Source organism: Panicum virgatum, chromosome 1K (assembly GCF_016808335.1).
Source record: "Panicum virgatum strain AP13 chromosome 1K, P.virgatum_v5, whole genome shotgun sequence".
NCBI lineage: Eukaryota > Viridiplantae > Streptophyta > Magnoliopsida > Poales > Poaceae > Panicum > Panicum virgatum.
This window is the reverse complement of record NC_053136.1, coordinates 4414965-4441370: the sequence shown is the minus strand read 5'-3', so window position 1 is coordinate 4441370 and position 26406 is coordinate 4414965. Positions and strand designations below refer to the sequence as shown.

General features: G+C 43.2%; 3 protein-coding genes across 7 annotated transcripts; 2 read left to right on the top strand and 1 right to left on the bottom strand.

The window, feature by feature from the left end:
- The first annotated feature begins 1616 nt into the window (after window positions 1–1616).
- LOC120651069 lies at window positions 1617–4527 on the top strand. Of its 2 annotated transcripts, none has more exons than XM_039928429.1 (4): window positions 1617–1840; window positions 1910–2168; window positions 2362–2499; window positions 4205–4527. In XM_039928429.1, the coding sequence occupies exons 1-4, from the start codon at window positions 1665–1667 to the stop codon at window positions 4238–4240; spliced, it is 609 nt and encodes a 202-aa protein (XP_039784363.1). In that variant the 5' UTR covers window positions 1617–1664; the 3' UTR covers window positions 4241–4527. The 2 variants fall into 2 exon arrangements, with proteins under 2 accessions (XP_039784363.1, XP_039784356.1); XM_039928422.1 differs by having other exon boundaries at window positions 2362–2563.
- Window positions 4528–12762: 8235 nt separating this feature from the next.
- On the top strand, window positions 12763–23077 carry LOC120655835 (translation factor GUF1 homolog, chloroplastic). The gene is made up of 22 exons (XM_039933836.1): window positions 12763–13052; window positions 13204–13380; window positions 13602–13688; window positions 13837–13893; window positions 14046–14111; window positions 16329–16391; window positions 16510–16554; window positions 16673–16773; window positions 16898–16994; window positions 17298–17369; window positions 17846–18000; window positions 18081–18138; window positions 18706–18786; window positions 18862–18948; window positions 19767–19838; window positions 19919–20053; window positions 20859–20932; window positions 21031–21118; window positions 21735–21812; window positions 22103–22178; window positions 22390–22430; window positions 22627–23077. Exons 1-22 carry the CDS (start codon window positions 12834–12836, stop codon window positions 22720–22722), a joined length of 2025 nt encoding a protein of 674 aa, XP_039789770.1. The 5' UTR covers window positions 12763–12833; the 3' UTR covers window positions 22723–23077.
- Window positions 22976–25684, bottom strand: LOC120655921 (thiosulfate sulfurtransferase 16, chloroplastic-like). 4 transcript variants are annotated; one of them, XM_039934002.1, is made up of 9 exons: window positions 25289–25684; window positions 25071–25101; window positions 24810–24986; window positions 24459–24683; window positions 24180–24263; window positions 24015–24091; window positions 23703–23773; window positions 23425–23478; window positions 22976–23337 (listed from the first exon to the last, which is right to left on the bottom strand). In XM_039934002.1, exons 4-9 carry the CDS (start codon window positions 24482–24484, stop codon window positions 23254–23256), a joined length of 396 nt encoding a protein of 131 aa, XP_039789936.1. In that variant the 5' UTR covers window positions 24485–24683; window positions 24810–24986; window positions 25071–25101; window positions 25289–25684; the 3' UTR covers window positions 22976–23253. The 4 variants fall into 4 exon arrangements, with proteins under 4 accessions (XP_039789936.1, XP_039790002.1, XP_039790077.1 ...); XM_039934068.1 differs by lacking the exon at window positions 25071–25101; XM_039934143.1 differs by lacking the exon at window positions 25289–25684 and having other exon boundaries at window positions 25071–25231.
- Between the last annotated feature and the right edge of the window lie 722 nt (window positions 25685–26406).

Below are 26406 nucleotides of genomic sequence, written 5' to 3'. Positions count from 1 at the left end.
TCTTCTAAAATCTCGAGTTCACCACCTTCTTCATGAGATTCATGCATCGTCTCAGTTTCTTCCGATACTATATCTCCCTGGCCTTCATGATCTCCGCCCGCTTCAGTTCTAAAACTAATCTTTTCGAATGTTTGAACAAACAACACAAGCGGTAAGCCTCGGCTACTACTTATATTGACATAGTTCCTCCAGTTTTGCGTCCCTTCAAGCGGCAATAGCTCCCAAAATATTAGTTCCCTTCGACTGACCACTGCCATGACAGAGATCTCATGTTCATCTCGACTAAGGCCGAAAGCTTTAAATAGCCAATTGGATATTGAAATCCAAGTCATCTCTCTGCCTCGGGGTATTTTTTTGTGATCGAGCTAAACTCTGTCAAATCTACCCCTTCAGGGCCATATCTAACTTCTCCTGACCCATAGAACACTTGAAAATACAAATCATCTGACATGCCTGCCAATATTTACGACAATAATTACTCTTCCTTACAATGTAATCAACGCTAAAAAATAATTATGCTATTTTTACATATATCTTAATTATTTCTCTACAATTTTTATTACTGACAATAATTTCTATTTTTCTATAATATAATATTAATTAATAATATTTTTATGAGACAAATATGTCTGTTTGAACTCATTAATATTTTCAATTATATTCGTATGTAAACTAATATTTTCAATTACATGTTCTATGATTTTGTATCGTAATAATTTATTTTCGAATCACTAATATTTCTACACATAAAAAAACTATTTCTACACATAAAAACTATTTCTACACATGAAACTATATTCAAATAATTACACGCTAAAAACTATTTCTACACATAAAACTATATTCAAAAACACTAATATTTCTAATTCTAATCTACCAACTATTATTACTAAAATTAAATTTTAAAATATACCTGCGATCCGAGTGGCGAGCGCCGCCTCGGTGCGGCGGCCGGGAGAGCGCTGCGAGCCGCGCCGCTGGCAAAGCCCGGCGCGCGTGCGGGAGGCGCGCGGGGGGCGGGCGTGCGCGCGGCCGCCGGGGCGGGCGGGCGGCGGCGCGGGCGGAGCGGGCGCGCGGCGGCGCTGGGGGAGCGGGCGCGCGCGGTTTAATACGTGGAACTTACCGACGGTTGAAACGGCGGTAGGTGGAACCTACCGCCGTTTCAACCGGTGGTAGGCTCCGGCCCACCACGGCTCATGTCGGTACGATCCTACCGCCGGTTCATCCGGCGGTAAAAACCATCAACCGGCGGCTGGGTGATATTTTTGAAAAAAAAATCACGACATATATTTTTGATAAATCAAAAAATATATATATAAAAAAAAACTCCAGGAGCGAGCTTCGTGACAAAAATCAGCGACGCATAACCCAATCGCGTCCGTCGGAGAAAAGTTACATTAATATCAAACGCCGTAGCTCGTTTCGTTCGGAGCCGTTCGGATTGCGATATATTGTCAGCCCGGCCCAATATAATAGCGTGTTTCTAGTAGCACACCGGCCCACGCAATAACGATAAGGAACCGAGTTCTGTGTCGATTCGGATTCCGGACAAAGCAATTGGGCTGCCTTATATTAGACGCCACCCACACCCACCGCTACGCGTCGAGTCGCCCGCCCCTCCGGGGAAAAAAAAAGAGCGACCTCCCTTTCCTCGGCGATTGAGGATGCCGCTTCGATCCGGGCTTGTGACGTTCTTCACCGGGCCACGCCGTCGCAGTGGTGGATCTACAGCAAGCTGCGGCACCGATCAGGCGGTGCCGGCGGGCTGTCCATCCCTCAAGCGCAAGTCTTCGGTCGAGGCTGACCTCCATCGCCAGGTCAGGCGCAAGTCGCCGCCGGCGTACGTACTCTCAGATTGCACATTGATCCTTCGCTGCCAATGCTTTGCTTAACCCCCGCGTCCGTGCAGATCGCCGTGCAGGCGGCCGCCAGTCACGCTGCACCCGCCTGAGGTCGGAGAACAGGTCCCGTTCCTCTCACCTGTGACCAGTGCCTCCCGGGAGGAGGTCACCAGCAATCGGGATGATGATAGCTCTGACGAAACATCAGTTGCAGAGTTAGGCGTTAAATTGTTCCCTCGTCTCCCGCGAGAAGACGCCGCTGCTATGTGGGTTGGGTTCGTCAACAATGCAAAGACTTGCCTCAACCATTACAACAGGAAGAATCAGGCAAGCTCAATCATCTCATTCATCTTAGTCTAGCTGTCTAGCACAGTGCATTTTTCTTTTTTCAATTACGGAAATTTATTCATTCCGAAACGTGTTCTGCATATCACTGATATGTTTGGGCTTCATCCTATGACTGGGCGTATAACTAGTTTTAATGACTAATTAAACATCTCTATGTCTCTCTAACTTGCAGGCCAACTTTGTGTACAAGCGTGCACGTGGTAATGGGTTTTTTCTTGTCACGGAGCAAGATGGAAGTGATTACTACCATCTAAATTTTCTTGCTCAAGACAAAAACGAACACTCCCAGCTATTCTTTGGTGAAATCAAGGTACATGTTGCTCCTAGGGAGGAGGATGTCACTTGTTGTTGCCCTATTTCGCCTTCCGATCTAGGTACATTGTTTGTGCTGGCCCAAATAATTCATATAGTCTTATTTGGCAGTATGGTTTGATCTTCATGGTTAGCTTAATAATTTTTGTTCATAGTGTTTCTTGCTGCTGCGGTTTGCTTATGGTGACACGATAATATGCTCCCATTTGAGATAGTATTAAATTTTAGAAAAAAATGATTTTGTAGCACCCAAAGAATTTGACCCTTTTTTTTTAAAAAAAAGTTTACTCCTGATCCCAACGGCCACCGCGCATCGGCGGCCCGGCTTGCTCCTTCCGCCAATCCGGCTGCGGCCTGCGGCATGCCGCGCAGGCCTTTTGCCGTTGCTGTGCACTCATACCTTTCCTGTGAGTTGTCTCCCGATCCCTACAAGTCTAGTAACAACAATATTAGGCAAAGATTGATACTGACCAATTTTTCCTTACAATCATGTCTGCTTTATCTTGGGTCACTTACTGCTTACATAATCAAAATTGAGAAGGTATATAGTCCTTAGAGCATCTCCAAGAGTTTGCCATATTTTATTTGGCATATCTTGTGTTTTGCCAACTTCTAAAAAAATATGCCAAGTAAAAAAAGAGCTTATCTCCAACAGTTTGGCATAATTCACTTGCCAAATCCAGATCTAACTTACATCAGGAACCCTGAGAGAGAAACAAAATTATATTTATGCTCTTCCACCTCTTGAAAACTTAAATCAGGAACCCTTCTCTGTTATTTATTTATTTTTTCACCCTCCCACCTGACTAGAAACCACGATGCCAACCGCGCGCCGCGCGCGTATATTTACGCGCTGGAGGCTGGTTTTTCCCAAGTTGCCAAAAATTGCCAAGTCTTTTGCCAAACTGTTGGAGGAGTATTTTTAACGTTTTTGCCAAAAATCAAAGATGGCAACTCGATTTGCCAAACTGCTGGGATGCTCTTATAGCAGTTATATTAATTTTGATTTTTTTTATCCACACATATGTAATAACAATTTTCAAACTGCAGCCACCCTATCTGATTTAATTTTCTTAGAATTAATCATCAGTAATGCTAATGTTGCACCTTGCGTATTATATTTGTAGAATTAGTGAATTACGAAGACGAAAGAAATTGCATCTACTTGAACTACTATAGACATTGTAGACATGTAAGCTTCTTTTACACATATTTTGGACATAATGTGTTCCCTTGATTGTTGAATCTAGGACTTGATAATTTATTTTTATTCTTGCATAGAAAATTATGTCTAATGTTGAAATTTTTTACGGAATTATATCTGGATGATGCCATTTTTATGTATTGATTATACTTGATTCTATATGGAAAAATCTTCGCGGCATACCCTATGGTACAATCCTAGATCCGCCACTACCCTCTAAGTGAATAAAATTTTCTTATCCATCACTGTTCCCATTCTTAGCACCACCACCATTCATTATATGATGGTTGAATAGGTAGTTTCACTATTTTTTCTTGACCCTCTTAATAAAAGTTAAACACAATTTTGCTTTGTGTGAGCTAGAAGAAAATTAAACACAATTATATGACGGTATTATTGTAATGGAATATCTTGGATCTCATTGATTATTGATTAATCTTATTATTGTAATGGAATATTTTAGATCTTATTAATTATAGACTATCATATCTGATTATAGGTGGGAGAAGCATCCGAACCGTTGAGGAGGCGCTGAAGCATTTGTACCCTGATCGGGAAAAGGTGGAAATGGATTACGATCATTGCTATGCTTGTCTTCCAAGATTTAAGCACCCAAGAGGGAGCAGCTACGTCGCAGGACACTTTGCCGATACTCGACAGTATTATGGGTTTTTTTAAGTGATGTTTTGGAGTTTGGACATATGGATGGCACAACAGGCATCACCTAAGAATCAACTGTGCTCTTGTTATATTAATCTGTCAGATTTCTAAGGAGACTTGCCATATTTTGAGTTATTAATGTTTTCAATACATTGTACTATACATGTGACTATAATCTTCTCTCTAGCATGTTACTTCTCTCTAGCATGCGAGTGTGATAAATACATACACATATAGTCAAACTACGCATATATGCGAGTGTAATAACAAACTAGCAAAGTACCGCGTACATACGAAGATAAGGCTATTAGGCATATAGTCAGTAAAGTGAGAACATCTCACCCAGACGATGGAATCACCTCATTAGCCAACGTTGTGATCGGGGCCTTGTGCTGTAGTCAATTTGGATTCAAGGATAGATGGTTATAAATGTTGGCGCAATGGCACCGCATGACACGCGCGCCTCGTTCGGACCTTCAGACCTCTATTCCTGAGCATCCAGCTTCACTCACACTAAACCAAAGAGTGCACCGGCTCCTAGACCTTTTAGACTGCTTCACACATGCCGGCTCAAATAAGGAGAGCAATAACAAAGTGATACTTGGGTCATCTCTCCTCAAAAGACTAGTCCAATGGGTGAACACTCTCTTACACTTATCAGTTGTGTTACTCCATTCTCCACGAGCAATGTGACTATTCCCAACAATAAATATCTTCAAGTGTACTCTTTTTGGGTTGGCAGCTTATCAGTCTACTAGGTTCCAAGAATTTTGAAGTTCAATCGTAACTCTACTGGAATTGTGAACACATTGAGTATATTCTGTTGAGCCATTTTTGAATAATAACTTAAGTTTAAACTACTTTCTTTTATCGTAAACTAGCAAATATACCCATGCGTTGCTACGGGAAGCCATACAAATATATTGACTAGCATATAAAAATATATATTATGCACCATATGTATTTTTTAATAACATAATGTGTTGTGTTGGTCGAGGGACTTCAGTCTTTTTCTATTTTACTGGCCAAGTGCTAATTCTAAATGGTTTCAGCCTCTACCTCAACAAAACTCGACCGATTTGCATTAAGAGGAAGCAACCTGGCTTCTCCCAGCCAATAAACCTTGGCCCATGCCCGAGAGGGCCAAGCCTCGCGGCGAGCACAACGAGGGGGTTGTTAACCCACAGGCAGAAATTCGCTCCAGCCGGGATTCGAACCCCAGACCTGTGGGATGCTACTGAACCTAGCTAGTCAACTCGTCCAGTGGGTCGTTCGCTCAGACTCTATCTCAACATATGGTCACTCCGATTATAATTAGAACTCTAATTGATGGATTAAGAAATCATTGCTTGCTTTATTAGTAAATAGTAGATATACCAATCACATCAATCTTGTATAGGTCTCACATCTCAGTGTTGAAGCTATGCTAAATAAGAGTTATCAGTGCAGATCTGCCATCATGTAACATCCCCATTATTAGAATCACTTAAAAATTCACTAAAATTTGAATCTTTTTATTTTTCAATTAAATACAAATTATTTTATTTATTCAATTAACTGGAGAATATTAAAAAAATCATTGACACCTGTAAGCATGATTATTATATTATTAGCCTACAAAATCTATATAGAAAATTTAAATAAAACAGGGAAAACAAAAATAAAATAGGAAATTCAGAAAAATGCCATCCACCATGGTATGAAGAATAAGCTCACGCGTGCACCATTTATGCAGAGTGTGTGTTTTTACAAGCTCCAGTTCTCTTATATTGGTTAATATGGGCCTGTTTATTTGTCTCAATGATATGCCACGTCTAATGAACTGGAATATTGTATTTCGTCGTGCAAGGGCATCGAAGATGAACCATCGCGATGGCCAATTGCCATTTGTTCTCTGCATTGTTCGTGATGAGAGATAATATAGAGATTTGTCGTTTGTTGGTACTTTGAGTTGGAAGCAGGGTTTGGTTCAGCACTTCTATGGAAATTAGCACTTCTATGGAAATTAGCATATTTAGTCATTGAATCCAAATTGATGATACTGCATCATCTACAGGTGTTTGAGTAAGAATAGAGACTGTCTTCCGGTCCTAAACAGATGAATAAGAATAATGAGTGTAACCGCAGCAACTACAATTTTTGCATAATTTCATCGACTAAGAATAGAGAATAAGACTACCCATCTCCAGTCATAAACAAATAAACAAGAAGGCTATCAGGTGAGTTCTGCTTCATTATGACGAAATAAGTCACCTAGGAGATAGGTGATTTCAACATACAAGTTGTTTCTTCTCACCGGCAACACATGCTGAGAATCTTGTAGAAAGAATTCGTGACACGTTAGTACACTCTCCCTGCAACCCAAGCAAAATACTTCTCGGCGTGTTATATATATCATTTCCACGCCGACATGCCTCGAGACATGTAATGAGCAATAACATTATACTAAAACACACAATGATAAGTTATACTCGGTAGCCCTATTAATAAAACACAGTACCCCTATTAGAATTCTGGCACTAAATAATATAAAGCTCGGCTGATCATTAGATACTTTGGATTCATTCTGCGCTCACAAGCACTAGGCTCCAGGTAATATCGGACTATTCTATTTCAAGCAAATGGTATGCCCAATCCCAAGATATCATTTGTCGGGCACAAAGTACTGTCGGGGATCAGCAACATGGCCAGCGACATAACTTGCCCCTTTTGGGTGCTTCATTGCTGAAGAACACCTGTAGCAACATTCTTCATCCATTCCTGCTGTTCCCCAAGTTGGAAATTTATATTTCATCGCCTCCTCAACGGTTTCTAGTCGTTTCCCACCTACAATCCACAACCCATGAGGATTAAAATACTTCAGCATTATAGTAATGCATCTAAATACATTTTCTTAATCATTATAATGCTCGAATAGCGTGCTTTGCACTTTAATTGTCACACACAGCATAAAGTCACCCCCACCAAAAGTAATTGCGCTCATTGGATTAAACAAGGTAGGATTAAGCTTGAAATAGGAAACAGAACACTAGTGGAGTGCTACTTTTTCCTTCATTACAATGATAGAATAAGAATTAAATTATCCTTTTATTAAAGACATAGCATAGGTAATTTTAAAATTGTGACAGACCCGCCAAGTTAAAACGCTTAATTAAGCGTAACCGCCATCACCGGGCGTATTAGCTTAATTAAGTGTAACTTGACAGGCTGTTTCCAACCCACAGGCCGATCGAAACACACCAGAAGTCCCGCACGAAGGCGAGCGCAGAAGGTACCAGCAATACGAAAATATTACAAAAATAGTAAATGATATTAAAGCTTTTACAAAACAACTTTAAATTTAAACTTTGCAAAAGAAAAGATAGTAGCGGAAGAGAATCTAACTTACAGAGCTTGTTTAATAGAGAATAAATAAAACAAATTAAATAATTCGAGAACTACCGAGACGTGAAGATAAGGCGCCACATCGAGCCCACCGATATGACACCTAGTTAGCTCCTAAACCTGAAATAGGGTAAACAACAAACCCTGAGCAACTAATACTCAGCAAGACTTACCCGACTATTGGGTATACTTAGCCCACATATCTAGACATACAAGGCTTTTGGCTGGTGGTTTATTTTCGCAGAAATAGCAACTAGAAGCGTATCCTTACTTTCAACATTTTAGCCGCATATCTTATATAGCTAGGCTCTCACTAAAGTTTGCCTGTCTACACACACATGTGGAGCATCCAAATAAGATTCAGAATTTATATCCATTTTTATATCTCTAATACCCTAACTCATTCGCTACGGTGTGACAAAGAGATCAAGGCCCTCATATCCGCGAGACACGGCGAATCGATCCGATTTAACCTTGCAAGGTGGACCTAACCAACATGGCACGCAAAAGCCCCGTCGGACTATACATGCCAACCATTCCCCTCCCCACCTCAAACTACAGGAACCAGCCCAACGACATATGGTCAGCCGAGCTCAACGTGAGACCACCAAAAGTAAACATACGCATCCCAATTCTCCGCGACTACTCGACTCGCCCCAGGAGTTGGGTGCGGGTTCTTGTACTTTTGAAGCAAGGCAGTACTCGGCTTACCGGTTTCGACTACCTCCTACTCCCGGCATGCGGTTAGTACAATTCAATCCCCGATCAGCACTGCCACAACGACCGGTCCTTAATCGACACGGACGGGGCTAAGGCACCCAAGAACCCTGTCCTGCTGCCATACCTACACATCCTCCCCGCCCGGTCTCACATCTCCATATCATTTCAATCCATTTCTCAAATACTGAAGTATAAAGATAATAATGTATCTCGCGAGTAACCGGCAATTACTCGGCTTCTAAAGTTTCCTGTGTCTCACGAGTGACACGTAGTCACCCGACTTCTACCGGTCTTATTTAGCCTGGCACCGCTATCGACCTAGACATACTATTAAAACTCAAGGAAACCTAGGGATCATGCAGCTAAGGTTCCAATTCATTCCTAATACGTAATGCACAAGTAATAGATAAAACATATACATAGTGAATCATAATTTAAAATAGTAGAACATGCACCGGGGCTTGCCTGAGGGTAACACTAAGTCAGTGTTAATGTTGTCAAGACCTTAAGCCCTTTCGACCTTGGGCCGGGTCTTCAATTGCGCCAACTTGTCTTTCTCTCTTCTGGAGATGTCCACCGAACACCGTCTTGGGGTTCGGCTCCAACATCGCGTGCTTCACGTCCATATTTTGCATATCTAGCGTATCTAAATGAAACGCAACAATATTGATGTATGGACGCATGGTTGATGCATCAAAAAGACATAGCAAGCTTAAAAGGAGAGCGGTTCGACGCTACACTATGAGAGTTCATTCAATTTGTTTTAGCATGAAGTGTGTCCTTTAAATAAAACTTACTAAACTCATTTAGAAGGCTGGGCATGTACACAAAAGCAAAAGAGAGTACTAAAGGATTTCACTTAACTGACTCACAGAACCCTCTAGTTTAATTTGAGATAACCCGGCGTCCACAATTCTGCAAAAACCCGGAATATCCGGATTTTCCGGAGTATCCGGATTAATACCCGGAGTTTCCGGGTTTCACACAGTTTTCCCCGGAGTGTTCTAAATCCGGAGTATCCGGGCTTATATCCGGAGTCTCCGGGTTTCCTACCATTTTCGCCCCAAAAACTGAAATTTTGATTAAGACTAAACCACCCCACAAAAATCGAAACCCTCCTAGACCCTAATAGAGTGATTCATGAGAAGATGATTTGACCCGAAAGAAATCGCTTAAAACATCCTAGAGCGATCAATCCATTTAGCCCTAGCTTTTGGTACCTTGAGTAAGCTTCCCTTGCAAGAATACTCGAAAATGAAACCACCCCAAGGTGGAATACTTGGAGGAGAGGGTCTCCCACGCCGATTGGAGCTCCCTTAGTCCTTGGGATGGATTTGGGATGGTGGAGTTGGTGTTTAGGGCTTGGGAAGGGAGAGAGCACGGGGAAGGCTCGTGAGGGAGTGAGGAAGGGAGAGAAAATGGTGAATAACGTTTGGGAACAGTCACTAGACCTAAAACACGTGATATAGCACTTCAGGTCCGGACTATCCGGAAGAATACCCGGAGTATCCGGGTAAATTCGGAATTTCCGGATTCATATCCGGAAGTTCCGGGTTCACAATGATTCCCAGAGATAAATTGCAAACTGAGTCATTTGGCACCCCCAACTATATTTTTAGCTAAACATTCTTCTTTCCCTATTCCTACCTTTTAGTATTATTTGATTTCAAAAATGACGCGAACCTTTATTTAGAAATCTTTTCAAAAGAGATTTTCACATTTCCTAGGTTGAATTGCTATCAAGAATTTCTTTAGTGGTTTTGTTCAGGCAGATTTAGTTCTAACAACCATATTAACCATGAAATTAACTTTGTAGTTATGGTGATAAACACCTGGGGTGTTACAATCCTACCCCCTTAAAGAAATCTCGTCCCGAGATTTAAAAGGGGAACTATGGATGTGAAACGTGCTTCTAGGAATAACTTTGTTTAAAACTAACTTTTTGCTATTACCCATTCCCTAAAGCAAAAAGTAGAGACAACAGGGTTGTGCAAAAAGTAGAGACAACAGGGTTGTGCAAAAAGACATTGTAGCCGAGTCGCATCCGCACATGCTTAGATACCAGCGCACTCCTAGTGACATAATCGTGTGGTTACAAAACACACGAGGTCCTAGGTCCCGACGCGGCACCATAGATTGTGGGACAACTCCACCACAATAAAATCAAAGATAGCGGACGAGTAGCATCCATAGTGAGAACAGAGTTTACCGGAAACCAACCCTAAAATTCGGCTTATTCGTCAATTTGATGCCTATAACCCCTTGATGATACCATTAACATGCAATGTGCGAGGTTGTTAAATTATGTCATGCACTAACACCACCGTAATGACCATGATTTTCTAGTAATACACGTCTAGTTAAGCAAAACTTAAGACACATGATTAAAATGCAAAAAAAATGATATTGATAAGTAACAGAATATATCTATGCTAGGAAAATATGGAAGAGTCACGAAGCCACTGAGCCACTGATTTAAGAATTTTAATTATTTGTCCTAAATCGTAGGCTAACATAAAACAAAAGTCTACGAGCGAAGGTAACGAGATCTACCAATGCTGATGATCCTTCTTTTATTATCTGCATTTTTCGAAACAGTCAAGTTATAGGTGACTTGTAGAACTAACCTTTGGATGCGGCAGTATCCAAAGACTAACCATTTTTTTTACCCAAAATCTTAAAAATTTTAACAGCAGCCACAACTTCATAATTAGATATTTGAATGGATTCCAAACTTAACATGTCAAAGTTTAAACTCAATAGCTGTTGTGCAACCTGAAATTTCAGAAAAGTGGGCTCAAAACATAAATCATAACTCACATCGTTACCCCTGGAAAATAATACACCCGACTATAAATTGCTACACCTTTCTCATTAATGAGCTCCTAAGGAAGAATAACCTCACTTGGGAAAACTGGGCCACAAGTTACTAGCGAAAAACACGTAGAAACATGTGAGATGTGCTAACAGGGTGAAAAAAAATGATTACTCAAAAGCGCCAATACACCAAAAACACTAAAATCCAAGGCGAGGACTTGGTGCATGCATGCCTATACGTCCTCACAAAGAAAATTCTTGCCAATCAAACTCTGGCAATATACGGAGATCATAGCGGTGGCACAATACGTACTCTCCCTATATATACTAGCCGTGACATCCTCCTCCTTAGGCTTAACGCACACCCTGATCTCACCAAAGAAGCGCTGGGAGTGACCTTTCTTATCCTGAGCATGGAAATTGATGTGGTAGTAATGGCTGCTATCCTGCTCCCGAAGGAGGAGGAGCCCACAATCAAGTATATGCTTGTACACAAAGTCAGCCTGCGTGTAAGAGAGATGTTTAATTACTAGCTTTTAGTGAAACTTGTTACATATCCTAAAGCTATACGCAAAGTGTACTGGTGTAACCGTGTAAGAGCAAAAGTGTATTGTTCTATATCCTGACCAGAAAGTAATACTGTGTCTTAACTACCGAGTACTAACATATAGAATTGAATGACCGGAACTTGCCTGATACTTCATGTTGTAATGGTTGATGCAAGCCTTTGCATTGTTGACAAAACGGACCCAAGTATTAGCCGCGGATTGTGGTGGCATGTTAGGGAACACTTTTACGCCCAACTCTGCAAGTGAAGCTTCATCAGAGCTCTCGTCGACGTTGTTGCCAATGCCATCGTCCCCTGCAGGGGACCCGGCCTCGGGTGGGGGGAGCAGCATCTTTCCTTCGACCTTGGGTCGTCTGTAGAGCGCAACCGGCAGCTCCTGTGAGCTGCAGATCATCCAGCGATGAGGACGTGTGGGTTAGGTTAAGTATGTGAGAGCAGGCACGGATCGATGTACAAGTAGAACTGGTAGAGGGAGAGCGGGGTGGACGATGGGGAGAAAATCAAGGGTCTACGTACGCCGGCGGCGACTTCCTGACTCGGCGAATTGGGGCAGTGTCGACCTCGCCGGAGGACTTGCGCTTGAGGAGGCGAGGACGAGCCGCCGCCTCATCGAAGGCGCGGCTGGATCCACTGCTGCGACGGCGGGGCCCGGGGACGAACGCCGTCGCGAGCCCGGATCGGAGCAACATCTTCGATTGCCGCCGACGAGGTTGCAGCGGGCGCGTCTCGAAATCGGCGGCGGGAACTACTAGTAGGCCTGGTGGGCTGTCTCGAGCCTCGCTTGGGCTCCGACTCGGGCTCGGCCGCTTCGACCAACTTGGGTTGGGTCGGTGGTGGGTCCAGTTGCAACGGGCACTGGTGGAGTTGGCCCAAACCCCCCTGCTATCCTGCAGGCTGCCTCTTGTGGATAGAAGAAGAGCGCGGCGAGGCGAGCAAGCGGCTCTTGCGGCCCGCAGGCTCCGGCGCTCGTCCACCTCTCATGGCCACCGCCACCGCCTCCCGCCTCGCCGTCCTCGCGCCGCGGCCGTTGCCGCCCGCACCGGGGCGACGGCGGCCGCGGCACGCCCCCGCTCCCGGCGGCGCCCCTGCCCGCCGTCGCGCTCTCTCTGCCGCCCCGCGCGGCCGCGTCCTCTGCCTCGCGGCCCCCGCGCCCGCCGCGGCCTCCACCACCGACGCCGGCCAGGACCGCCTCCAGAAGGTACGTACATTCCTACGGAGCGGCTTAGTAGCTTAATCGCGTGCGCGTTGCTCACCGAAGAGGCTAAGAGTGGAGCACGGTTAGTTGGTTCCCTGGTGCGTGCGTGCGCTCATTGTTGTGTTATAATTCAGTGGACGTTTTGGTCTGCTAGGTGCCCATTTCGAATATCAGGAACTTCTGCATCATCGCGCACATCGACCATGGCAAGTCGACGCTGGCGGATAAGTTGCTCGAGCTCACAGGCACGGTGCAGAAGAGGGAGATGAAGGAGCAGTTCCTGGATAACATGGACCTGGAGAGGGAGCGAGGGATCACCATCAAGTTGCAGGTACGGTAAACAAAACTGTGAGCTGTAATTGTTGATTATTAGCATTTAGCTACATGTATTGTCTCTTCAACTTAGTTGCTTAATGCGGGTGATGTTCTTGCGCTTTTGTTAAGTTTGGGCTGTCATTTGTTTTTTCATGGTCCATACTGGATGAGGTTTCCTGCTACATTTTCCATATTAGGTGTGCAATACGTTTCCTCTTCTTCTAATTATCATTTTAGGCAGCTCGGATGCGTTACATCATGAATGAAGAGCCTTACTGCCTGAATTTAATCGATACACCAGGCCATGTCGATTTCTCATATGAGGTATATAATCACGTTGCTTATACCACTCCCATACATATGAAACTTTGTTAAGGAGAAATTATCTTGCTGCCATACGGTAAATTTGATCTCCCATTTTCGAGATTGGCAGCTGATTGAAATACCTTTGAACTATCTGGCTGGATGCTAGGTGTCCCGTTCTCTTGCTGCTTGTGAGGGTGCACTTCTGGTCGTTGATGCTTCTCAGGTGCAATATATTTACTTCCTGTAAGTTTCAATAGATATCTATTTGAAGATATTTGCCTTCTGCTTGCCAATGCACAGAAGCCAGCCTATGATTTTGCTGGCTTCCAATACACATTTGCTGCTAAGTGAAAGATGTCTGATGGCATGATGCAGGGTGTTGAAGCTCAGACGTTAGCAAATGTGTATCTTGCATTGGAAAACAACCTTGAAATCATACCGGTTAGTTCTAGAATTCAGTTCCCATTTTCCAGTGCACAAACTGCTTCCAATTTCGAGTTTTACAAATGTGTATCTTTTATTGCAAAATCCCTTTACATTTGATTTTTGCCCGAGCTTTTGAGATGCTAGCATTCCTTTTTGTAATGCCCTTTTGCCTTAGTAAACCAGGATATAAACTGACTAAGAATGAAAGCTAATGTACTGTTTGAATTTCCCCTTCCAATCAGACAGGCATAAGAAATTATAATGTAATGTGGATAAGGACTTGCTTAATTTTGGTCCATGTTGCTTCATAAAAAAAAACACATTCAAGCTTGAATTGCCTGATTTTCCTATCAAACTGTAGGAAAGTAGGATGCGTATAATGTGGTCGATGTATTGCATTGAGCCCCTTGGGTAGTATATATAGGAGTACATGGCTTGGAGGGCAAGTAGCCTCTCCTAGAGATAAGGAAGGTTATCCCGAGATTACAATCAATCCTAAACTAACCATATCCAGAGTTGCCTAATATACTCTAATATCTCCCCGCAGTCATAGCCGTAGCAACACGAACGGTCAGACTAGAGAATAATGGAGACGTATCCCCCCTGCAGTCGGAACGCCGGTGCGAAAGCTTTGACTGGAGACTCATGCAGATGATAGCCCTTTATTGCCGTAGTAGCCGAAGTTGAGGTGGACGTGGTCAAAGCCGTGGAGGGGGCGCGGATCGAAGCATCGTCGAGGTGCTCGAGTACACAAACTTAGTAGCTTCTTGCCGAGGACAGCAGCACCACGGTGCAGCGGATGACGATGGTAGACGGCGCGGTTTGCGACTTAAGTCACGCTCAGGACAGGGGTGGCGACGACGCAGATTGCAGCAAGTGTCGCGCTCAGATCAGGGGTGGCGACGACGTCTTCCTTCAGGAACATCGGTGGCGATGTCCGCGCGAGAACGGCTGGAGGCGCGGAGGTGTATCGAGCGCTTGCTTGACGAAGACCGGCGGCGAGTGGCGACTGCCTGAAAAGGCGATGACATTGGTAGGGTGGCTTGATCACGAACGTCGTCGCTGCAGCCTGGAGGGCGCAGCAACAACCTCGTCCTTCGGGAGTGTCGATGATGAATGGCGACGAACGGCAGGGCGACGCAAACCGATCTTCGATCGGAAAAAGAAAAATAGCAGCAACATCAAGACGAACCTGCGGGTACAATCTCGGGTGCACCAAGTGTTGCCCTCCCAAACCTTATCCTCATCCGCTTGACAACCAAAGGACAAAGGAAGGAAGGGGCAAAACAGATGGGCGAGACCCGTCCGCGAGCGAAGTCAACTAGGCGGGGAGCAGCCCGAGCGGATCCTCTGCTCCGGCCGCGCGGCAGCTCGACGACCCCCTGAGGCTGCCCCCGCAGCCGCGACCTTGCGGACGACGGCGTGGCGCTGAGGGAGGAGGGGAAGCAGGCCCGCGGCCGCGCATTGGAGAGGACCGGTGGTGGAAGCTGCAGCCTGGCGTTGACGTCGATTGGCGGTGCGGCGGCTTGCCGGCCCTGATGGCGTGGTGGCCTGGAATCCCCGCGGTGGTCCTCCGCAGCCGCAAAGGCACGCGCGCTCTGGGGGAGCGGTGCAGCGGTGCTGGTAGGAGGTGGGGTGCCTGGCCTGATGCGCGGGACGGGCGGGCGGGTCCGAATGCGGAGCCAAGGAGGATGACGGCGCGGAGGCATGTAGGCCCAGTGGCGCCCCCATGACGATGTGGTGCCCGACGGGAACGTCGAGGCGGTGCCGCCATGGGTCGTCCAGGGAAGAGGTAGGTCCTTCTGCTGCTTGACGACGCGACGGCGCGGCGGATCAAAGGGATCCGCGCGCTGATCCTACGAGGGCGCTGCCCCCGGCGGAGATCGATCTCCCCGGGGGCGGCGCGAGGGCAGCGGAAGCCGAAGGCCTAGGGTTTGAACCTAGACTCGTGATACCATGTAGGAAAGTAGGATGCGTATAATGTGGTCGATGTATTGCATTGAACCCCTTGGGCGGTATATATAGGAGTACATGGCTTGCAGGGCAAGTAGCCTCTCCTAGAGATAAGAAAGGTTATCCCGAGATTACAATCAATCCTAAACTAACCATATCCGGAGTTGCCTAATATACTCTAACACAAACTTAAATGCTAAAAAAACTATGACTGTGATATCCAACTATATATTCTCATTTTGTTTTTCTTTTTGACAATGAATTTGTGTTCTAATTTAGGTTCTAAACAAAATAGATCTTCCTGGTGCTGAACCTGACCGCGTCGCACAGGAAATTGAAGAGGTATTCTGAAAGCTGCACCCTATCTTAGACTTGTTCTCTACATCCTGAGAGACATCTCTTATCATTCCTACACCCTATCTTAGAACTACAAATCCATCCTTGTCTTTCTTATTCCCAGATAATTGGTTTGGACTGCAGTGATGCAATTCGGTGTTCAGCAAAGGTTAGTTTTTCTTTTCACCACAGAGTTACTTATATATTGGCTGCAAATAGAAAACATCATGTCCCCTTTATGAATAGAAATAACTGTCATATTTACTTTTTTTTTCTGTGTTCTGTAGGAAGGTGTAGGCATCATTGAAATACTAGATGCCCTCGTGACCAAAATCCCCCCACCAAAAGATACATCAAAAGATCCTCTCAGGGCTCTTATATTTGACAGGTTCTCTTTTTTAAGTACTTGAGCTCCTTAGAATTGACTAATTACACGGAGAACATCACTACTGTATTTCAATCATTTTCTGCAATTTCTCAACTATTGTTATATGTTATCTTTGTGGTTGCAGCTATTATGATCCATACAGAGGTGTAATTGTGTACTTCCGTGTTATTGATGGCAGTATAAAGAAAGGGGACAAGATATGTTTTATGGCCAATGGAAAGGTAATCAAAACAAAACTTAAATGTCACCAATGTGTTTGCTATTAGTGCAACAGTTTTTATTGGAAAATTTAGTCCCGTTACTGTCCAAAGTTCCCCTACTAGTAACTATTATAGCACACCAAAGTGTGGCATTTGTATTTCTAAAAAAAAGTGCAGCATTTGTATTTTAACACCTTAAAGTATTTCTCACCATCAAAATTAACTTTCAGAAACTAATTTTGTACCATCTTCTTCAATCTTCATCATCCTCGCCAATGCAGTGGGTTGAATTCCATGCTGAGTTTTTTTTATCAAAATTAACAGGAATACGTTGCTGATGAAATTGGTGTGTTATCCCCAAATCAGATGCAAGTGGACGAACTATATGCTGGCGAGGTAACTTCGGTGTTCTAATGTCTCACATCTATTATAACTCTTCGAAGATGATATTTATTTTTTTGGTGTCTAATTTCATTTTCTTTAAGGATATTGTTCACCTGTCTACTGAACTATTTGAACTATTAACTATGAAATGAATCTGTTCATTCCTCATTAACGAGAAGTACACCTACCATGTATTAACCATGCTAGGTTAGAAAACAAAATTACCATTGCAGCCATAACAGTTTAACCAAGCCTTTAAACTTATAACTATATAGAATTATGAGCAGTCTCTGCAATTCTCCGCACAGGGTCTGGTTCAGATGTTTTTCTTCAATCTACACAGCAAGCGGTACCAAGTCTTAAAAATTCTTTATGATTTTAATCAGTTTTTGAAATGCTCTGCATAGGGTCTGGTTTAGATGTTTTTTTTTTAATCTTCATCTTGCATTCAATTAAAATATATTGACCAGTTGATTCCGCTGTAACAGGTTGGTTATCTCTCTGCTTCTATACGATCAGTAGCAGATGCCAGGGTTGGTGATACAATTACTCACTATTCAAAAAAAGCAGCTTCTGCTTTACCAGGATATTCAGAAGCCACTCCAATGGTTTTCTGTGGCTTGTTTCCGATAGATGCAGATCAGTACTGTATCTTCCTCTTATATTGAGTTTTCATTCTTTCTTCAACACATTTTTTATATTTAAGATTGACTTTGTCAATAGGTTCGAGGAGTTGCGTGAAGCACTGGAAAAACTTCAGCTAAATGATGCTGCCCTAAAGGTGGACTCCTTGACCTACCTATCCATACTGCCATCATTTATCAGATTGGCATTAATTTATTGCCTTTCTAGTATCTGGAGTTTGGAACACATTTTCCCATGACTCAAACTGTGGATATTGTGAAATTGACTTACTATAGTTGATAAAGTGAAATGTTGATGCAAGCGTGCCAAGATTCTTATATATAATGGCATTGGCAGAAGCTCAAATATGATGCGCCATAGCAAACCCAAAAGTGGCTGTACTAACAACTACTGTAACCAAGAATCTTCAGTTTACACGTAGCTGAAATACACAATGCTGATCAATAAAGTCAGTACCATCAGTTATGAATATCGGACCAATTTCCATTGTAATTGCTAAAAAGTGCATTAGAGTTTCATCTCACATTACAAAAATGCATGGAATGAAGGGCTGCCATTAAAAGGCATGGATAACAATGATTGGTAACAAAATTTGGTGGAGGGAAAACAGGTTGCACATTTGGATTCTGTAATATTGATAAGTGAGTACACATTAGTATTTTGTACGATACTCATTTTCTCTAAGTCCATATTGTTGATGCAGTTCGAACCGGAATCTTCTAGTGCCATGGGGTTTGGCTTCAGATGTGGGTTCCTTGGTCTTCTTCATATGGAAATTGTTCAGGTTCTTACAGTCAACTCAGTTCATGGCAGTGTAGTAAAACCATGATGACTCAAAAGATATATCTCTACTTTCCAGGAAAGGCTTGAGAGGGAGTACAATTTGAATTTAATAATTACTGCACCGAGTGTGGTTTACCATGTGATCTGTGCAGATGGTGAAACTGTAAGTTTTTTTATATTGCTGAACCCTTCTCTTTTCCGGAATCTATTTTGCTTAAGAGTTATAAGGAATTTCTAATAATTCCTGTTGTTTAAATCAACGTCTCTTGGAGGTGCAGGTACTAAGCTGTATCCACAATAAAAAAATATTAAATAATTTGTGTTAAGCCTGTTAGGATAGCGTCGCACCCTTCGACATATTACATGTATATCTCATCACGTTAAGTATGTATATGATTTAAGAACTCTTTATGGAGCATGAGTTTATGGAAGCGATCTGTAATTGTTACTTGCGCAACTAATGAAATAGTGGTGCTGTGCAAAAGTGCCTAATTTTGTATTTGCACAAAACTACTGTTAGATGTATATGTACCCTCTGTAGTGTCCCCATTGTATAAGGGGTTTTGTGCATATTTGCTAATACCTAGACATGTATATATTTGTACCTAGAGCCCTCATATTGAATACAAGTGTTATTCATAAGAACTACTTAAAAAAACCTGTTACTGTTAATCTACCAAAACTCAGAAGTACATCACTGGTACAGTCTGGGGGAAACGTACAGTTCAAGAGACCAAATGACATCATTTATGATGCTGTGTAATTGTATACCATTAACCATTTGCAGTCACCTAGTGAGTTTACCCTTTTATTACTTAGTGCTAAATGGTTCTATGGTTATGGTGCATGTTGTGAGCAGCTAGCTAAACCATCTCTATAAATTTGCACTCCCAACCAAAATAGCTGACAGTTTTTTTAAAAGAACAAACCAATCAATTTTATTTGCATGTACGAACATGATTTCTTACAGTTGGCACATAGGTCGAATGTTCAAATCCGTCTTTGCTTCCGGAACCTGGGAAACGGAGGTCTATTGAAGAACCATATGTAAAGGTTGTATCCATAACTTGACAATTCACCATCCTTTTGCAATAATATTGTTTCTGCTGAACTTGTTCTGCACTTATCTGTAGATTGAGATGCTTACACCTAAGGATTATATTGGCCCAATAATGGAGCTGGCTCAAGACAGAAGAGGCGAGTTCAAGGAAATGAACTTCATCACAGAAAGCAGGGCCAAAATTATTTATGAGCTACCGCTAGCAGAGGTGTGATGTCATACTTTTCACACACACGAAAAAAAATCACATGATTTTCAACCCCCTTTGTGTCTTGTGAACTGGAACTATTATTTTTGCCGTGAATAAAAGAGAAACTTGTAGAAGTAAAATTCCTTAATGCATCTGCAAGATATACAAAAGATATGAGGAATTCAAGATACAGATATAGGTTGTCTGACATATTGCTACTTCATAAATATGACTATACAAAATGCATCATTGGCAGCCGTCATTCTGCAGCAACCTGATACTGCATTACATGCATCTCAACATTTCAAGTGATTATGCTGTATCTATTGCTTCTTCCATGTAAGCTTGATTATCTAACGGGAATTGTTGGATTGATTGATGAGGGTACATATTAGAATTGTTGGATTGATTGATGAGGGTTCATATTACACACATATATAGGCAAGGATGCCCTGGTGATTGGTTTATAGAAACAGAACCATCTAATGGAGATCCTTGCCTATCAGTCCTAACAACCGTGCGCGGTATGCGTGAGGCTCAAGGCCTGATGCAGCACGTCTCGCATGGGCCCAAGAGTCAGCCGCGTATGCCTATCTAACATTCTGTAATGCTGTTTCACTTGCGCTTGAGTATGCAAAAGATGCTTCTCTTTTTGTGTTATAGTATGTTTGACTTAACATTGAAGAAGGATGTATCTTGCAAAGCATATTCTGCCTTGTTGCATTTAAGTGATGCCACTATACCAATGAGTCAAAGAAAAAATTTCCTATTATCTTTGACCAACTGAATATTCTGTAGGTATTAATGTGTATTCATTATGCAGATGGTTGGTGATTTCTTTGACCAACTGAAATCTCGAAGCAAAGGATATGCTAGTATGGAATATTCACTTGTCGGGTACTCATCTCTCCTATTATCTTCTCTGTAGTTGCAGCCTTTTGGTAGTGCTCATGTAGACCTGTAAAACAATCAGCTGAGATATCTTTTCTCTGCAGGTACAGGGAAAGTCAGCTAGTAAAGTTGGATATACAAATCAATGGTGATCCTGTGGAGGCGTTGTCGACAATTGTACACAGAGATAAGGTGATATACTTGAGATGTTGATATGCATATAACTTATGCAGTTCAGAAAGAAAAAAAAACACTGATGTGAACATATGTTGTTTCTGATTCGTGACATAATTTTTGGAATGATCAGTAAACATACTATGGCACAATTCAGTTTATGATGTGATAAACATCTACCCCTGAGCATAGAACACAGATATTTCCATTGATTCTGTACTTGTGCAAGATGCAAACAGTAGATAGATCTTGGAAATCTACTTGCATTTGAGTATGTAGAAATACATATTGTCAAAGATACATTATGTGTTAAGTCTAGTCACATATTATCTTTCCTTTGTGTTAGCGCGCCCCACCTAGCCAACCCGACCATAAAACCCAGGTGTTATAGTGGGAGGGGTGGGGGCTTTTATCCATAGTCCATCATTCTTTGTACTCTCGTGTACCCAACTATATATTCATGCAGCCTAGAACAGTAATGCACCATTTATTGTACGATTATTCTTTTGCAATGAAATGTATTTATTGAGTGTTTTATCCTGCCAACTTGCTTCCAGAAAAAATAGCTTTTATTTATCAGTTGTCATGGAAAAGCTTCTCGAGGCAATCTGACTTGTGGAATGTCTTTTTGTAGGCATACTCTGTTGGCAGGGCACTGACACAAAAACTCAAAGAACTTATACCTCGACAAATGTTTAGAGTTCCTATTCAAGTGAGATTTATCTGTCTTGTTCTCACTGATTTCTTTTAGCAATTATGTATTTGGTCAAGGCACCCTAAACTTTTTCATCCAACTTTTTGTAAGCGATATCAAAATTCAAGAGAGAACAATAATTTTCATCTTGCATTAGTAACAAAATTTAATAAAGAAATAACTGGCAAATTTACATAAGCTGGCTGTTGGAAAATATAGCAACCAATCGTATTTCTGGGGCAACAAAAATTCCTGTTTACAGTCCTGTTTTTCCATGGTAATTAGACACTAATATGAACCTTGGACAGGCATGTATTGGCACAAAGGTCATTGCAAGCGAAGCCCTGTCGGCCATCAGGAAGGATGTCCTGTCAAAATGCTATGGTAAAGAGAACACTAAACATGCACTTTGAAAGCATCTTAAGCTGATGGAATGTGCTATCTTATTCTTGTCTCTCTTTTTTTTCTCTCACAACAGCAGTTAGTAAAATAGTGTTCTTTTGGATAAAAAAAGAAAATGGAAAGAACGATCCCTGCATTTTCGCATTACATACATGCAGCCTTTATTCAGAGCACTATTGTCTTTGACTCACAGGTGGTGACATAACGAGAAAAAAGAAATTGCTGAAGAAACAGGTAACCTTTCCTAGAAACTATTGTGGTTTTGACTATAAAAAATCATGGGAAAATTTATTGATTTTGCTTGTCCAAAGGTCAAAGCTAATTGCCTTAATCTTTGCATAATACCTAAAGAATAGAGTGGACACTGGAAGTTCTTTTCACCAGCATTTTTTAGCGTCAGATAATATGGTCATGTAATATTTGCTAACAGGCTGAAGGAAAGAAGAGAATGAAAGCAATCGGAAGGGTTGATGTTCCCCAAGAAGCATTCATGGCTGTGTTGAAGCTGGAAAAAGAGGTGCTATGAAGTAGCTCGTGTAATCTTTCTGAAGCCTCCTTTCTGCTGTAAGGATCTCAGCTTGGAAGCGACATGCGATTACACTCAAAAGAGTCTGAGAGGTTGCTTTCAACTTGCCATGCCTCAGACTAAAGGAGCCAATTGACTATAGATCAGTGGAAAGCAGCTAACCTGAAATTCACTGATATTGCTTCAAACATCAGGTTATGAAGCCTAAAAAAGCACGCGGGACACAATTTTGGCAGACACATGTACAAAACTCTTGTAGTAAAAAGGTCATTACGTACTTCAATTACTTGTAATGCTATACTATGACATGTTCCACAGTAGAATATATATTCGCAAATTGATATAGCAAGCATCACCTCTGGCCTCACATTTCTTTTTGGAGCACTACTTCATGAATGTTTATTACATCACAAAGTTCAACAGCCTGTGGATGCAGGAATTTCACCAGGATCTCTTACTGAAACTTTTCGAAATGGACAGCCAAATAATGAACAATACAGACAGGCACGAACTGGCATTAACTGGTGATGCCTAAGGCTGTTGAGCTGGCTGCTGATTTGCACTCTGGAGAAAGGAGCGGTAGCCACCTTGCAGGTTCCTCACGTTCTTGAACCCCTAGACATCCAAGTGATGAGATAGTGTGACACACAGTTACCGGAGCTTAGTCCTACTAGATTGATAGCTCAGATGGTCTGGATTTACCGCGTTTAGAAGATCTGCAGTTGCAAACCTGGATCTGTTCCCCGTGTTGCAACCCTACGTAAATTTGAAGTTAATTTTTTACTCCTGATAAATCATGATCGATGCTAGTATGCAAGCACTTCTTTTTTTGCGAAATAAGAACTACTTAATTTGCAGCAAAACACTGCTAATTACTAGCTTCAGTTAACCCAAATATGCTTGTGCAATGCTAGTTACTAATACAGTGTATTCGAGTATGAGCGCGCGTATATGATTGATGAAGGTATGTAGTAACATACCACAATGAAGCCATCGTCCTTCCCAAAGAGTGCAGCCACTTCCTCTACAAAGCGTGGATTCTTCTCCTTCCCTAGGGATCAGCAAAGACAACAGATAGAATAATTAGGGACAAAAGTATGTGACACCACCAATCTTGTCATATTTGGGTCATGTTTGATTACAGTAAATTATGATCCAAAATCCTTAGGGTTGAGTATAAATTTAAACTAGATCCTACATACTCTCCAAATGGAAGATCAAATATGGAGTAAATCAAAATCACCCCCAATCCAAACTGGCCCTCACGAAGCAAGCAGGGTGAAGAAACTGACCTTGTGGCGTGACTGACAGGTAGTAGGGAACATTGCGAGCACCCGGTGCGTGGCCCTTGTCAAAGTCCTCCTGCATCCTGAAGATTCATTTCATTTCATACCCACCAGTTGATTTTCTGTCATGGAAGCTTCTCCAATACCCTCGTTAACCCGTTGAGTACGCACCTGACATCAATATAGCCATGGCCAGAGCTCAAGAGGGCGTGTGCTTGGTCAGCGTCGATGGTAGGGAGGACCTGCTCATTGTCACTGTAAATCAGGACAAACTTGTGGTTAATCCGAAATTCCAAATGAATTACCCATTTCGTCATGAACAGAACCGTTTTTTGTACTAGATACACTACAAATTCTATGCACCGAGTTAATGTAAAAGCAACAACAGATGCAAAGTTATATGAGATATGGGTAAAGATGGCAGCTGCCTTTGCCTTTCTAGTCTAGTACCTGCTGCTGGTCACAGCAGACGCCATTATTGATGCAGTGATGAAATGTTGCTGTGTAGCCTATCTTAGATTCTCAATCTGGTGGTGTTTCATATCTTCACTTATATTGCCACGGCAAGTCGGCAAGAGCAGGATCACCATGACGCATGACTGCTGGCTAACAGCTCGATCCCATCGTTTTCGCCAAAGTCTTCTCTGGCTTTTATGTTGTGTCGTCATTGCTGATCTAGCAACATACGAATAAAAAACTACATGTGGTCTCCTACAATTCAAATGTTTATTTTTTTTGCAGAGGCAAAACAACTAGTTAAGGAGGACACATCTTACCAAGCAACAGCTTGGATTGGGTTACCTGAGCCGATATTATGCTTCTTAACAGCCAACTTGGTGATAATAATTTGTTCCTTTGTTTTTTTCATTCAGGAAAGGAAGAACCAAACTTTGAGAAGTCCCACTTGCGATGACAGTTGACAAATGACAAGTGCTCAACTGAGACAATGGATAGGAAACACCGCATGTGTCATGTCACCTAGCACAGAACAGTGAACCGCTGTCAGTTTTTTCAATTGACTTCAACATTTAGTGCTTGAGAATTTGTGATATGGTATTTTACAAGTTGAATCCAGTCTGCAACCTGGAGGTGCCTGCAGCAATGCGTGCTGGAAAATTATCAAGAGTTCAAGACAATAATGTGCTGGAAAATAGATATTGTTGGTTGGAATTTGGAAACTGCAGGCGAGCAGCACAATGCAAAATGGCAACTGGAGAGAAACAGATGCCCACAAGTTAATGGACTCTCTATGCGCATAAATCAGTAGGCGTCGAACTCACTGGAGATGATTGAGCACCAAATTCTCATGGAGTGAACAGGGCGGATGAACAATCCTGCATGAAAATGGGAGGATGTTCAGAGTTCAGAAGCTCGAAGGCCGCCTGCTGATTCGGTGTGTCGAACTGCTAGGGGGAGGAGCGATCCTTTCTCCAGCGCATGGCCCGAGCAACTAACCGGAGAGATTTCAGAACGGGGTCAATGGAGGGAGATAAGGATCATGGAGTCTGTTCATGGGAATGCTGCTCCACGCATCACGGTTGCTTGCCTGGGAGAAGCGCCGAAGGTTTATGCAGCAGAGCACCAGTCACCATCCGGGGCTCCTCCCTTGCCGCCATGGCCGCCGCCCCACCTCCTCGCTCCTCGCTCCAGCGGGCGGGGGAGATCAGATGGAGGCGCCCCGGGGAAGAGGAAGGGGTCGGGGAGCCAAGAGGGGGGGTCTTTTCGCAACGAAAACTTAGACCGCAGGGGGGTTTCCAAGAAATTCCTACCCACTATTCATCTCTTCCAACGAATCTGGGCCGCCTAATCCCGATCGGGCGGTCAAAAAACGCCCCACCCTGGACGGTATCTCAATTACCGTCCACCCCTGGACGGTATTTGGTTTGCCGTCCACCCGAGGTGGACGGTATCCCGCCCCGCAGCCGCGCCAGTCCCCCGTCGCCGGCGCCGGCGGCCTCCGACGGGCCGTTCACGGCGGCCTGCACCCAGTTTCTTGCGCTAGAGCCTGCGCCTTGGATCCGTAGGAACATGAGCTTCGATGGACTGAAGCTGCGCGCAGGCGCCGCGTCTTCTCCAGTTCTCCTTGGCATGGAACGCGCTGGACGCTCACGCGTGAGCTCCGGCCGGCGGCCGGCGTTGTCGGTTCAGACACCGTGCGGGTAAGGTCCGGATGGGCGCAAGATCATCGATGAGCCAATTCCTCCTCTGATCTCGACTCCTCGTCTGCTCCCGCTGCGTCCATTGCATGTTTCGCCAGTTCGCCATCGCCGTCAGGCTGCTCTTGTTCCCGAACAAGCGCGAGGCTAATTAAATAAATTTCAGTACAGATCACCGAGATCAAGGGAATGAAATGCGTCAGCCTGCTTGCGGCTAGATGTGCCTTCCGTTCATACGATTA

Coding starts and splice junctions, on each gene's coding strand:
- LOC120651069 (XM_039928422.1), top strand. CDS start 1,665: ATGCCGCTTCGATCCGGGCTTGTGACGTTCTTCACCGGGCCACGCCGT. Junction 1,841..1,909: donor AGGCGCAAGTCGCCGCCGGC/GTACGTACTCTC, acceptor GCGTCCGTGCAG/ATCGCCGTGCAGGCGGCCGC. Junction 2,169..2,361: donor ATTACAACAGGAAGAATCAG/GCAAGCTCAATC, acceptor TCTAACTTGCAG/GCCAACTTTGTGTACAAGCG.
- LOC120655835 (XM_039933836.1), top strand. CDS start 12,834: ATGGCCACCGCCACCGCCTCCCGCCTCGCCGTCCTCGCGCCGCGGCCG. Junction 18,787..18,861: donor TTCATATGGAAATTGTTCAG/GTTCTTACAGTC, acceptor TCTACTTTCCAG/GAAAGGCTTGAGAGGGAGTA. Junction 21,813..22,102: donor TGTTTAGAGTTCCTATTCAA/GTGAGATTTATC, acceptor AACCTTGGACAG/GCATGTATTGGCACAAAGGT.
- LOC120655921 (XM_039934002.1), bottom strand. CDS start 24,484: ATGGCGTCTGCTGTGACCAGCAGCAG. Junction 24,264..24,458: donor TCTGCTGTGACCAGCAGCAG/GTACTAGACTAG, acceptor CCTGATTTACAG/TGACAATGAGCAGGTCCTCC. Junction 23,479..23,702: donor AGGACGATGGCTTCATTGTG/GTATGTTACTAC, acceptor AAATTTACGTAG/GGTTGCAACACGGGGAACAG.